A 14,314-nucleotide genomic window follows, 5' to 3' on the forward strand; every position below is an offset into this window, starting at 1 on the left:
AGATCTTTGCAATGACACTAAATTTTCCTAAAAATTAATTATTAACAGGATGCATTACAAGCACAAATGGTGATAAAAAAAATGAGTGAAATGGTGGATAGTTCTACAAAAACCGAAGTAATGAATTCAAGTCAAGTGGATTCACATCAACCAGAAAAAATAGCTGAGGTATTTTAAATAAATAATTTAACTTAAAATTTACAAAATCAAACATTTTTTTTTTTTTTTTTTTTTTTTTTTTCCTATAAACTATGAATGATAATTAACTAATAATTGTGTTAAACATCTCACGTTAACACACTTACTAATAGCTCGTTTTAAAATGATTTATTTAATCAATTGATAAACTCTAACTTCCATAAGTGTGGAGATTAATTTATTAATAAATAATAATAAAAAAATAATGGAATGCTGAGAGGTGATAACAAATGGGTTGTCGTTTATTTTCTCACAATCATATAGTTTGGTACATTAAGGCCGTCTAGCGCGGATTTTCCAAAACTTGCCGTACGCAGCAAGGTGGGTCCGCCGAAAGCCGTCCGCGAATCTGAAAAAATAGTGGATGAAAAGGTAACTCGGCGTACTGAGGAGTATGTGGACGAAGTCACTGGTGAGCGTCGCGTCCGAACAGTCGAATACGTCGAGAAGCTCATTGAGCGCGAGGTAGTAAATCATCAACAACAACATCATCAAAAACCACAAAGTCACTTAAATTAATATTATCACAACACATTTTGTTTTTTGAGAACGATCATGCACCATTTTATTTGTCATTTTTTTTTTTCATTGCATTATTTACCCGCTGTATATTTTTTATCATGTCGTACGCCAAAGAGTGCTGGCAAGCTCGTTAAAAATATTTTTTAGCTGTCCACAAATAAATTTTATTTTCACTAGTCAATATTTTTAATTTTTTTTTTTTTTTTTTTTAAATAAATAAAATTAACAAATGATAGGCCAGATTCTTCGGGACGACGGATTGCTCATTGCACAACGGCTTTTATTTTTTTGCATGCTGCATTTAATAACTAACAACTAATAATTATTATTATTAATATTAATAATTATATTATTTTTACACACTGATACTTATTGTTACAAGATACCAACACATGCACCAGGAATGCAACTCACAATGCACTGACTCAGCACCGTTTCATAATTATTTTATTCTTCACTTCTATCGGTATGGTTTTTCAATTCTGGTCATTTCTCTTCTCTCTTTCTTTCGCTCTGATAAAATAAAAAAAAAACTTAATTAATACTAATAATTATTACTTGGTAAAAAAAAAAAATTACCTTGTAATTATTATTTTTAGTCATTTAATTAAATTAAAACTAACAAAAGTTGAAAAAATAAATTAGTCTATGGATCAATCAGTAATTAGATTTATCATAGAATTTTGAAGTGTATTGATTTTAGTTTTTTAAGCAATTTAAAAATTTATTTTATTAACTGATTTATTAAATTGGAATTTTATTTTTAAACAGGTCGAAACACTGAGAGAAAAAATCATATCGCTGGAGTTGAGCAACGCAGAGGAAGAAGTGGATACCGGGAAACTTGGAAGAGACAGTGAACCAGAAAGCGAGAGTGAAGATTTTACTGGACAAGATCTTTCAACAAGTGTCGCAGTCGAGAGTTCAGACTCGTTTATTTGTACGAGCCCGACGATGGAAACAGTACCGAGTATCGGGAAAAATGCGGGTCCAAATAATTCATCTGTAGCAAAAAAGAAGAAACGAAAGCGCTCGAAAAAAGGACGAAATTAATTTAGTCTGGTGCGATTATATTAATATTTAATATTGTATAGTATATATACAATTTTAGATAGGGTTTTAGGCACTAAAGATCAAATTTTTATAATAAAAATGGATTATTTAAATTTATAAATAATATATAAATGTAGTTATTGATGAAAATGAAATCAAGTAACTTAAAAGTGTTGTAATAACTATAAAACAATATTATTGCAATTGACGTATGAAATTGTGTATTTATATATTTTTTAAATATTTTTATTGAGCAACAATCGATAGAGAATGATTTTTAAAATAACTTTGAGTTTTTTTTAATTTTATTTTACTCCGAAATTTTATCCGAATTTTATACATATATTTTTATGACAAGCCTTTGGGATAGATTTTCAACTAGCACAGTTTATACTTATCATCTGATAGTATCAACTAATTAATTAATTAATTAATTTAATATGACATTAATACACACATTCCTAGTATCTATTTTGTAACAATAGACATCACATATTAAATAAATTAATAAAATTGCAGCATTAACTTTTTGTAACTTAAGCTGCTGATCTTGCCCCCCAGTGACTATGTTAGATTAAACTTTTTAAGGATAAAATAAAAGAGAACTTAATGTATGGACTTGAGTGAAATAATTATTGGTTTTTGTTATAAACAATAAGTTATAAATATGAAGAATAGCTTCAGAATTTATTTTGCTGTATTATGGGTGCAAATGATTTTTTTTTATTACTACTACTATTATTATTATTATAACTATAAAGATTTTTTAATTAATTTTTACATTGATTTATTATTTACAAAAAATGTTATTAACCAAAATTTAAATTAAAATCTTAGGCATTAAAAAATAAAATTTTTGGCCTTATGATTGTTTGAGATAAAAATTTTATTTTAAAAATAATTTTTTATGCTGAAGATTTTAAATTTAAATATTATGATTTGATGTTTGTTACTTATGCAACTAAATAAGTGACAGGGCCTTATTATGAATAGTATTATGTTTGTAACGAATGTTTACAATATTTTCATATGTCGTTGCACATGTTGTTGATCGATACATATATGTTATAGTAAATAATGTATAAAAAAAAACAAATAATAATTATGTTAAAAACTAATAATTACTATATGAGTGCTTGAGAGTTGAAACATCTACCCGTGCGGCTGTAGCTACAAGAGTTCGTTGAGCGAGGGACCAAGAATTTATAAATAAATAAATCAATCGCCAACGTCTCTATCATTAATTAAATTAAACTACATAAATCCAATTTTTCCGACGCTTGTGGCTTAGTATTTTTTTTTTTTTATTTTCATTATTAAATTGACAAATGTAAGTTAATAATTGAAAAAATAAAGCAAAATACGGCGTATTATTACTTATGAGTCAATTGCACTGTTATATCCATCGTTAAAAATTATTATTTTAATTATTACTTCAATAATTGTGAAGAGTAAAGTTGATATTATTTAAAAAATGGACAAATGGGTTTTAAGTGCGACGTTAGAATTAATTATTGGACTTTAATTAAAAAAAAAGTATTTAATATTTTAGATTGAAAGTATATATTATATAAATATATTTATTACTGTCAACTATATGTCTTTATTAAGCAATATTTATACATTTTGTAATGCTGAATCCGTATATTTGTAAACAAAAATATCATGCATATAAATAATCACTGAAATTAAAAAGATACTGAACAATTTATATTATAATATTTATTGTAAAAAATACTCAGTCTTTTTTTTGCTAAATTATTATTTTTTCGGAGCAATTATTCCCTCCAGTTGAGTCTGTAAATTATAATTAATGTTATTTTTATCACAAAAAAAAAATTACTTGTAAAAAAATTATTATTTAATTTAAACCTTAAGTTGCTGATTAGTTTTCTTTAAAAATTGTATTTCTTCATTGTGCTTTTTTTCTTCAGCTTCGCGCAATTCTGCGGACCGTCTTTCGGCTTGGTCAAATTTTTGCCGCAATTCGGCTACTGTTTTTTCCAACTCGGCTTTTTGAAGCCGTAATTCTTCCGCTGTTGCTATTAAATCTTCCTTACCTTCTTCGGCCTAATAATTATTTTTTAAATTAATCAATAGTCTTTTATTACAGAAAATAAATTATAAAAAACAGTACCTGCAATGCTTTGCGTATTCCAAATGCAATACTACTTTGATAAAGTGTTTGATAAGCAGCCATCGTCATTTTTATTTCATCGCGAACTCGTAGTAATAATAACCCACGCTCTGCGCAATTTACTGTCACTTGCCTGATTATTTCATCTGTTACAAATTATAAAATTTAGAATTTTAATTACTTAAACAAATTTTAAATTAAATAAAATATTTACCGAAACATTGAGAATAAAGTTCACGGCGAACTGGACAAATTCCAGTTTCTCGGGCTTGTCTCTGCTGCAGTCTCATGTCTAATTGTTCTTGCAAATTTATAACATCCAGTCTAGTTGCAGGAGTACTTGAAACAAACTGGGTCCAAATTTGTCCATCTTCCTCCCATTCTTTCGGAGGCAAAATTCCATTCAGTATTTCAGCGGTTTCGCGTTTTATATCAGCAGTCACCGGCGAAGATTGACCTTTACATGCCGATTTCTTTCCTGATTTTTCTTTAGGAGTTTTTTCCGGATGCTTTGTGACCAACACGGGGTTGTCGTATTTCACCAATGTATTTGTCGATGGAATTATACGTTCTTGTGCAACCGTAGCCATTTTTTTGAAAATAATATTAGTTATCAGTTCGTTAAAGATTAAATGTCAAGTTTACTGCACGTCTTTAGTAAATTTGGCGTTGCTATGACAATATTGATCAATTGTTTTTGTTGTTTGGATTAAATTTATATCTACATTATTAATTATCGTTATTAATAATTAAATAATTAATTTTTATTTAACAAATTATATTATTTGCATTTAAATTATTTACAACAAAATTAAATTTTATTTTAAATTATATTTAAATTTTAAATTTTGCACGGTGCGCGCGCGCTTCTCGATTTGACCAATAAGGAATCGGCAACCATATTTCCGATATTTTGATACTTATTTTAGAAAATTATTAAATTCAAGTTAATTTATTGATTAATAATATTAAAATTAAAATATAATTTACAATATAACAATCATCTTTATTTTAATTATTTTATCGTAAATTAAAGTATTAAAAATTTCGAAATGATTCGACCAATCGCAGGCCTGAAATTCAAAATGTTACTGCGCATCCATTTTGCGTCACTTTTAGCCGTTACACATTTATTCGGCTCCCATGGACAAAGAACAAAGAAATGCAATTTAGCTCTGACATTAAGGTGATTATTTATTGTTTTTACTGATCTTTTTTGATTAATTTAAGTTTTTTTGTACATAATTAATTAACCGGAAACTATAGATATAAAAATTTCAATAAATAATTTCGTATAAATAATTTAATTTGTCTGTCAATGTAAACGCACTTATATGTTCGAGATATTTGAACCACTAGTCCATAAAATAGCATACATTTTTATTGTTTAAAGATTTTTATCAACCTACTTTTGCTCAAAAAGATTATAATTGAATATTTAGATAATAAATTTTAAATAGTAAATTATAAATTTAACTAACAAATGTTCTGTCAGATACATTGCTATTTTAGTTGGATCATGTCAGTGGGAGATAATAATAAAGTTAGCCGACATTTTTAATTTTTTTGATTTTTTTTTTTTTTTTAATAATTAAATAAGAACAAAAAAATATTTTTAAAAAAATTTCATGTGTAATTTTTAAAATTTTCTACATGTGAAATTTTTTTTTTAATTTTTTTAAAATAATTTTTTAATCAAAAAAAAATTCTAAAAATTTGTAGATGTCGGCTAACTTAATTTTTATCAGTGGGAGCTGATATCTTGTGAGTTTTTAAAATATCTAGAAGTTTCTTGACTAGCAAAAATATACTTCTGTCGATTTTTTTATAAAAAATTTTTGAATAAAATTCTAGAAATTGACAGACTGCTTTTGTCTGCTTCAGAATCATTAAATATAAAACTCGAATAGTCACGCGGCGCAGATTTATTAAGACTTGAACGTTTGAATAATTATTGAGTCATTTAATAAAGTCAAAAAAAATTTTGTTCAGTTAATTTTGCTTTTATTCTGGTGAATATAAAAATAGATTTGAGTCATGATAATTACACAGTATAATGCAAATAGTGAAGTAGTGAGTTCTTAAAGTGAAGTGAAGTTGTGAATTTTTTAAGTGAAGTAAAGTAGTGAGTTCTTAAAATGAAGTGAAGTTGTGAATTTGTTTAGTGAAGTAGTGATGTAAGTGAAGTAGTAATTTAAATGATTAGTGGTTAAAACAAGCTGGTCCAGATCAACAACTCCTGATGCTGAGTCTTACTGATGAATCTTCCACCAAGGTTAGTCAAATAAAAATCCAAATTTATTAATTACATAAAATTTTATATTCATTAAACTAATGTGAAATTTTTTTTTGTTTCACGAAAACCAGATAAGTAATGACCTAACGTGTTCCGAGCTTTTCTTGGTGTGGTGAGTGACAAAACTTGTTTTTGCATGAATGACCAAATTTTATAAGATTATTTCATTTATTTATTTAAAAATATTTTATTTATGATTTATGATACAAAAAATTATTTTAATGATATCTTAAACTTTGTTCAATCTGACAATTTAAGTCACTGAGGACATTAGCAGCTAGTGCGTGTAAAATAAAAATTTACAACTCAGAATGTCGTTCTAAGATTCGGGATTCGAGATTTGCGTGGAGTTTTTCAACAGTACGGGCGTGCTTTTTAATATTTTCTCTAGTAGTATTATCTGGGTCGTAGGTTTTCCCATTCTGAGCAGCGTCCAAAGCTGCCTGATTGTGCATATGACGCAATTTTAATAATCTCGTTTGATAATGGTGAAGTTCTTCCTATAAATTTTAAACAAAAAAATAAATTAATAATTTTGTTAAATTATTGGACAAATTATTTTTATAAACAATGCTTACTTTTAAAGACTCAAGCTCATTTTTAGTAAATTGCGCAGCTTTGGCTATTCTCCACAATCCCTGGACTTTTGGTTCAACAAATTCTTGATGGTCTGGACCTTCAGCAGTCTTTTTATCTAACTGATCGTATCCACTCTTTATTTGATGATGTTTTTCTCTAGAATGTTTCAGAAAGTTACAAATGAGATGACAATCAAATTAAATTTTTTGCAAAATAGAATTTATTGTCGAATTTTACCGTAATAAATTAGCTTTGGAAACATAATCTTTTTTAGTAGGAATCGCGTTAGAATCTTCATCAAACTCTTCTTTTTCGTCAATTTCATTCCAGCTAGGATGATCTTCTTCAATACTGTCTAAGACATTGAAATGAAATAGTTAAAATAATAAATCATTGACAAAAATAATCGTATAAATAAATAATGACAATAAAAATTACTTTTGTACGCTTCAGGATCTCCATTTTCGACCTCCGATAAAATACTCATGTATTCATCAATTTTGTCTTGATGATGAGAGAACTCTTGCTTTAGAGCTTCTAATTCTTCGGCTGTTTATATAAATATATCAAATATTAATAATTTAAAAAACAACCAGACAGAATTTTTTTTTTTTAATAGTTTCAGTTATTAAAAATATTGCCATTTTAATTGAAGCATTAAAATCCGTTTTAGCTTTACTACAATGATAATAAAATATCTGTTTTGTTTTATAATTATTCAGAAGATAAGATAAGCAGGGAAATAAATTAAATATCAACCAAAAGTAGAGAAAATAATTTTGCAATTCAATTGTGGGTTTTGACAAATTACTCTAGAAGCTCCCAGAAAATTATAAAATAATAAATGTTAAATTATTTTTATCAAACTAATCATAAAAAAAATTAATCATTATTTACCAGTAAAGCCAGCATTTTCTGCTTTTGCCCACAATTTATTGAGTTTTTTGTCTTTGAACAAATCTTTGGCTACATAATTGCTGCCATCATTGAGAGGCTTATGACGTTTCAGCAATTCTGGGTCATCAGTCTCTGCGAAATGTTCTAATAACCCATAAGTACTCATTATTCCGATCAATTTCTTCCTCAATCTTGCTGCTTTCAAGCCATCTACATCTTTTCCTTCTTCTTTGTAGTGTTTGTAAGCCAGTTCTTCTTTGTCATGCATCTTCAAATCGCTGAACAATGATTGCAGTTTCACATCTGTTAGTCTCTAAAATTAATCAATCAATAAAAAAAAAAAAAAAAACATAAGTATATTAATAATGAATAGGTGAAATAATTCTAACTCACATGCTTCGCTTTAGTCCAGACTAAATTTAACTTAGCCATGCGATAGGGTTTCTCAAGCTCCCTAATAGAAACAGGTACTGGAATTTCTTTGGAGTCATCATTTTTTTTATCAGTCGCTTTATTCGCGGTCGCGGAATATTTGTTGAGCCCCTCGCACTCGTCAATTATAAATATTGCACTTAAGCTTAAAATAAAAAACACCGAGACCAATTTCGACACCATTTTAATGTTTTACTTTAAACATAAACACACGTGCGTTCTTATCAGCTGACAAGATGCCAATGGAATTAAATGCCAGTCAGTACCAGTCGTTTCCTTTGTTTACGTCATCATTAAAAATAAATGTTTTGATAGAACAGAAAATTTTCTTACCTTCAAGTCGGTCAAATCACAAAAAACTACTATAAAATATCTCAAGTCGGTAAGAAAATTTTTTAGAAACTTCTTTTGTTTGCTCAGAGATGACACTCAAAAAAATGATTTTAAAATAAAATTTTTGAAAAAAAATATTTAATTTTCTGTTAAAAAGAAAAATTTTATAAATTTGATTATTTTTAGTTCAATTTACAGAAATTTAATTTTCAATAGATTATTTTAAATTCTAAATAGCGATTGATTTTACATTGAATTTGATCTATTTTTTAAAAGAAAAAAAAAATTATATAACATGCAACTATAAAAATTTTAAGTTCACATAATTTTGACAAATTTTTTCTTGATGATTTAATAAGAATCATTTAGTAAAAAAAAGAAATAAGATTATTGAATGTAGCGCCAGGGTAAAAAAAATAAATATATAGAATTTGCACCCTGCTGGGCCGCCTAATTGCCTCGGCTCGTTGGTTAGCTCAAAACGTTACTCGAAAAACCCACGAGGTCTACTCAGGTTGCCCTTGAACTCTTGTAAATTCTCGGCACTCGCATGCCTCGCGTTTATTAATATGAGACTTAGACTCTTCTTCTATTATATTATAATTTATTAACATATATATAATACTTTTGTCTTAAACTCAATGCCTAACATACTACTCATACCTTCACAACCATCACTACTGATACATTTAATATATTTATCTGTCTACTTATATATAGTAATAATATTAGTTGGTTGGCCTCCGCCCCTCGACCCACTAAACAAGCAACGTCATCTATCACCACGCGAAACGATATATTTGTTTTTCGTAGACCTATCTAATTATTTACGAGCCCCAGTCAGGTCCCAAGAGACTCGAGATCAGTGAGGACATAACGAGAAGATGAAGAACCATCAGACATCCAACTAAATATTTTCCCCAAGGAAAATTAATTTTTCCATTTTTAGCCTGGAGAAGAAAAAAAAACAATAAGAAAACGTAAATAGATAATTATTTCTAAATAGCCGGTTAATTTCGATGATCAAGAGGAGGAAAACAGAAATAAGTGAAGACTTTACTGAAACATGTAATTATAAAAATGACGGGCGTTGCTTTGGCTCAATGGTGTGTCCACCTGATACACCTTGCGTGAAACCAAGAGTCTTTACACGGTCTTCTATCGTACATGGCATGGCGCCCCCTCAGGCTCTTCAAGCCCATTACTCTGCCCCTCGAACCCTGGGAATGATAAATTACGGTTGAGATATCGGCACCTCTTCCGTGAGTAAGTGCATCGGCAAAAACAGTACCATCAACAGTCACTTCGGTTTACCTTTTTTTTTCGAATTATTTTTCTTCTCAATCTTCCTCCGAGCGCTTCGCTAGCTAAGCTTTTGTGCATCCAGCAAAAGCAAACTCTGTGCCAGTTAAAAGAACACGCAGCATCAATCTTTTTGCGTAAGCAAATCCAGTCCAGATACTCTGATGCTGACTGAGTACTTGATGCTTAGCCATTCCTCGAGATTAGCTGTCTCTCCGACTCCTTTCAAAGTCAATCCGAGTGTCGAGATATGTCTCGCAACTTGTTTCCGTGTTTGCTGCCCATTTTTTCATCGTCATTATCATTATCTCCTTTCTGGATAGTGAGAACTTTATTTTCTTCAATGATTTGTTTAGCTGGTCTTAGTTAGATGCTGCGTCGAAGTACAACAGCTTGTTTGCAATTAGAAAGCAATTTAATTGATAAAAAAAAAAAAAAAAACTTGTGTTTTATGATATCTGATGGAAACAATTAAGAGTTTTGCAGCAGCTAATTGTGAGATTGAATGATAATGAGCTGAAAACAATGCGTGTAAATTGTAAATACATAGTTCACCCGAAAGTTGTTAGTGGTCTGAGGATAATTATTGACAGATACGAGGCATCTTTAGATAGAAAAATTCGTTACGACTTATGAGTTACAAGTGTGTGTTTTCTTGTTGTTTGTATCATATATAGTTAAAATATTAACATACATAGTTAAAAATCTTTTGTTGTTTAATTTTTTTGGTTTGTTCTTCTTGGGATCCGCAAATATTCCTCGGGGAATCAGACTCGGTATGGACTCGACTCGAGGGACGATGAAAACAATGAAGGACTGATGAGAGAAACAATGGAGAACGGTGGAAGAAAAAACAATGGATTCTATTAGCATCTATACCTGAATCTTGTGTGCTCTTTTATTGAGGAAAAAATTGAATAATAAGATTTAAATAGTTTTGTTTGCTTTTTTTCACCCGTTCTTATCCTGCTTTATGTCCATATAAATATGTTTAGTTTATAAACTATTTTTTATTTGTTATACTTTATTTTTTGATTGTGTGTGGAGACGGGATATATATTTGGGTACGAGGTACAAATGTCATGACAGTGAAATATTATTTTCAAAGATTAGGCTACGGGGCACCTTATTGTTTTACAGAATTTCTCCAAATGTATCTGTGTAGTATACTTTACAGTTGCTGTGTCTTTAGGCGTTTATTCTTCCGTGTCTGTTTCAAACATACTTATAATTTTGCTTACGTACACACAGACTTTTGACGCCTGAGTTGTTTGAAATTTTCACGCTCAATATTATATAGTCTTTTGGAAGTTATAAATTATTTACGTGGTTTTTCAATTTTCCACGTCTTTTTGGTAGGATAATTTTTTTTTAAATTGTCTATTGTCTTCTTGTTCAAACTTTAGACTAAAAAGTCTGCTGTTGAAATGTTTGTTTTATTTTTTTGGAGATAAAAAATTTGCTATCGCCAATCGTCGATTCTGAAACTTATGTACACAATTTTTCGCTTCGACGAGGCAAAACAAGACAGGTTAATATATGTAATAATGTAATTACTTGTTGATTGTTCAAGAGGAGTGAAAAAAAAATTTACGAACCGTGATCGACATTCTTTTAGGAGTAAGATATGTAACTGAAGAATTCTCGATTGTTATGCTGAAGTGTTATTTGAATTCGTTTAATACTTTTGTTTTTTGACTTCCTGCTTGAAAATTTCTTTTAAAAAAGGATGAAATATCAATTAAATCAATTTTTTTTTTACATTTTAAAAATAACAATTAATTTTTTGAATGATAATTCTACTCAGATTTTTTAGCGAAATGTAATTTCTTTTTAAAAGTAAAATAACTGACAATGGATCGTAAACACAAATGACCATTAGATAACTTTTTTTTTTTTAATCATTTAAGTTTTAATTTAAAATATAAAATTAGTAGGATTATAAATGATATTTAGTAACATGCTGAGAGAGGCGTGAATCAAGTAGACATACTTAATATTGTTGCTAGCACTAAATCGCACAATTCATGACACGAGACATGTCGCGCCCCATTCTATAAAGATCGTTTTTCTCTCCCCAGGACGCTAAACGTTTTTCATCTTGAAATATTTTCGTCTAAGTGTCGAATCATGACAAGCTTTTTTCTGGTTAATCTGTCGTCACTCTCAGCCAGCCAAGCGTTTTTTCTATAATAATTTTTCCGAGCGGACAAAGTCAAACAAGAAGACCTCAGACGAGTTACGAAGAAAGTTACGTGATTAATACATAAAAACAAAAGTCAGATCTTGAAAGATTATCTTTCTCTGAAAGGTGTCTACAATACGTGTCGGACAATTGTTTAAGATAAAGTTAACAAACGAGCGTTCTAAAATTAAGAAAACTCAGAATTAAAAATAGTGTCGGCTGTATTTTCGGTGGCACGAGCCAAGGGATTTTGTCAGCTTTACAGTAAACAATAATAGTCTTTTTTGATGATTCTCATGCGATAACACCTTGTGGAATACAGAAAGACAGAAAACATGGAGTATGTAATGGTAGTCGTGACTAGATAGCTTATACACAATCTAAATAAAACCTCAAAGTATACTCATACAGTATACATATAGTATTCTACACCGTTTGCATATTTTATTTTCTTAGTTTTCTCTGTTTTTAAAATTTTTTTCAATTCTCGACTGGATGTACTCTACAGGCGATGAGTTTACACATAACGATGATCAGATAATCTAAAAAACGTCCTCGTTGACTTCACTGATCATCAGCTATTCCTAGTACTACACAGGTTCCGACAAGCAACCTCGGTTTTTAACATGATCACTAGACTTGCTTTTTTACCAAAAAAATGCCGCAAGAGATTAAGAGAAAAAAAAATGTTTTCAGGTACGGTACACCTCTTACTTATTTCTGACATGTCGTTTTGCTTTTTGAGAAATGCATTTTCCTCTTCATTCTTTATCTACTCCATTTGTCTCAATTTACTATAAGATGAGTAGCTTAGATTTTCTGTTTTTATCATTTAAGTTGTTTTTGCTTTCGTAAACAATTCATTCTAAGATTTATTTATTTCAGTAAATTTTTTTTATTTTTTTATTACTTTGCTGATGATCACTGATCGATCGATTAGTTGTTGCGTCTGGCTGAAATTTGGTTTTCAAATTATATAAATTTGTATTTAGTTTATACACGTAACTGTTTGTGTGATCGGTATCTATTTTAGTTATGCCGGTGTTGAGTTTAAGCTGCTGTATAGTGAAGTGTGTGTCTTTTTAAACAGGTCGCACTGGAGGTCAGATTGGATTCATCATTCTTCTATTTTTCCGAGACGATCATCATCATCATCATCAGAATTATTATCCTCAATTCTCGATCCTCGTAATCGTGTAGTCGTCTGGTATCGATCGCAAAGATACATAAATCCATTTCTAAATTATATTTACAGCAGAATCGTTTTGCCGCAACATTTTATATTTTATTTTAAACCTTTTATCAATGTCTACCGGGGTTTTATATCTGTCACTAAAGTTTACAAAAACAGTGTGACTGACACGTCGTTTTTTATTTTTTCATTTTTTCTCCTTCCATGCTCGTGGTACGATTTTTTTGAAAACCTTTTTGAAAATGGTCTCAATAAAGTGCAAAAATGCCTCCATTATTCACGTAAGCTTTATACGTGATGTTGCTTAACGCAGTGACGAGACGCTAATCACGATACAATGTACGGAATACACACACAGTAGTGGATGTGGCTTATCGGTATACCCTATCAGTAAAGATACTTTTACGTAAAGCCGGTTACTTACACGTGTCAACATTAGAAATAGACATTGAATATTTTTATTTTTAGTACTATCGTAAGAGCTACTTTGCATTTAGTTCGCGGATACGTCCTGTCGACAATTGTCTTGATAAGAGTTTTGTAAATATAAATGAGTTGATTTCAAAAATCTTTTTATTTTTAATAAAAAAAATATAGTAATATTTTTGAGCAAAAATTTTATCTGACACTGGGAACATTTAAAACATGAATGGTTTTTTTTTTTACTTGAAAGAGAAATGAAAAAGAATTTTTTTTCAAAAAATCACCCAATTCATTTTAAATAAATAAAATTATCAGATTTTTAAAGTATGGTAGGACAGTCAGGTATCGTAATTACAATAATTTTTTTATTGCGGTAATTTAAAAAAAAAAAAAAAATCATAAAATGATTGTAATGTAACACGTAAGTGGTCACAATTGAAAACATCTGAAACCTGTTGGAATATAATCGATTCAGAAGACCTAGTTTCCTCTCTTAAATAGTTGCTTATCTTTATTTATTTAAACCGTGAATCAATAAGTACGTACTCAAAACTCACCAGTACTCAATGCTAATAATTAGGGTATTTGACAAAAATTATAGTTACACACTTTGAAAACTTGAAGTATATTTAATATTGACTTCACAACCACAAAAAATCACATCATCTAATTGATATAAGGTGACAAATTTATGCGAATTAGTATTATTATTACGAGGTAGGCCGTAATTGTGGAACAAATCTACAAAATTAAAAAGTAAAAATC

General features: G+C 29.3%; 3 protein-coding genes across 10 annotated transcripts in view; 1 reads left to right on the forward strand and 2 right to left on the reverse strand.

Annotated features, from left to right (window-relative positions):
* Scrib (scribble planar cell polarity protein) overlaps positions 1-3,484 on the forward strand; it is a 39,440-nt gene extending 35,956 nt beyond the window's left edge. For 5 of the 8 annotated variants that reach the window (XM_074247107.1, XM_074247108.1, XM_074247112.1 and 2 more), the window contains 3 exons: positions 49-168; positions 463-663; positions 1,492-3,484. In XM_074247107.1, coding sequence (XP_074103208.1) covers positions 49-168; positions 463-663; positions 1,492-1,773 — 603 coding nt within the window. In that variant the 3' untranslated portion in view covers positions 1,774-3,484. Of the gene's footprint in view, positions 1-48; positions 169-462; positions 664-1,102; positions 1,187-1,491 lie in introns of all 8 variants that reach the window. The other 3 variants (XM_074247110.1, XM_074247113.1, XM_074247109.1) reach the window with 3 other exon arrangements.
* On the reverse strand, positions 3,431-4,500 carry Dnali1 (Putative inner dynein arm light chain, axonemal Dnali1). The gene is made up of 4 exons (XM_074247115.1): positions 4,125-4,500; positions 3,911-4,056; positions 3,646-3,843; positions 3,431-3,570 (listed from the first exon to the last, which is right to left on the reverse strand). The coding sequence occupies exons 1-4, from the start codon at positions 4,498-4,500 to the stop codon at positions 3,535-3,537; spliced, it is 756 nt and encodes a 251-aa protein (XP_074103216.1). The 3' UTR covers positions 3,431-3,534.
* A 1,855-nt stretch (positions 4,501-6,355) lies between these two features.
* Positions 6,356-8,362, reverse strand: LOC141530271 (alpha-2-macroglobulin receptor-associated protein). The gene is made up of 6 exons (XM_074247309.1): positions 8,076-8,362; positions 7,683-7,995; positions 7,224-7,334; positions 7,023-7,140; positions 6,785-6,941; positions 6,356-6,706 (listed from the first exon to the last, which is right to left on the reverse strand). The coding sequence occupies exons 1-6, from the start codon at positions 8,295-8,297 to the stop codon at positions 6,506-6,508; spliced, it is 1,122 nt and encodes a 373-aa protein (XP_074103410.1). The 5' UTR covers positions 8,298-8,362; the 3' UTR covers positions 6,356-6,505.
* Between the last annotated feature and the right edge of the window lie 5,952 nt (positions 8,363-14,314).

The sequence above is a fragment of the Cotesia typhae genome, unplaced genomic scaffold (assembly GCF_013202065.1).
Source record: "Cotesia typhae breed Kobodo isofemale line unplaced genomic scaffold, CoteBio_Ctyphae contig_48, whole genome shotgun sequence".
In the NCBI taxonomy this organism is placed as follows: Eukaryota; Metazoa; Arthropoda; class Insecta; order Hymenoptera; family Braconidae; genus Cotesia; species Cotesia typhae.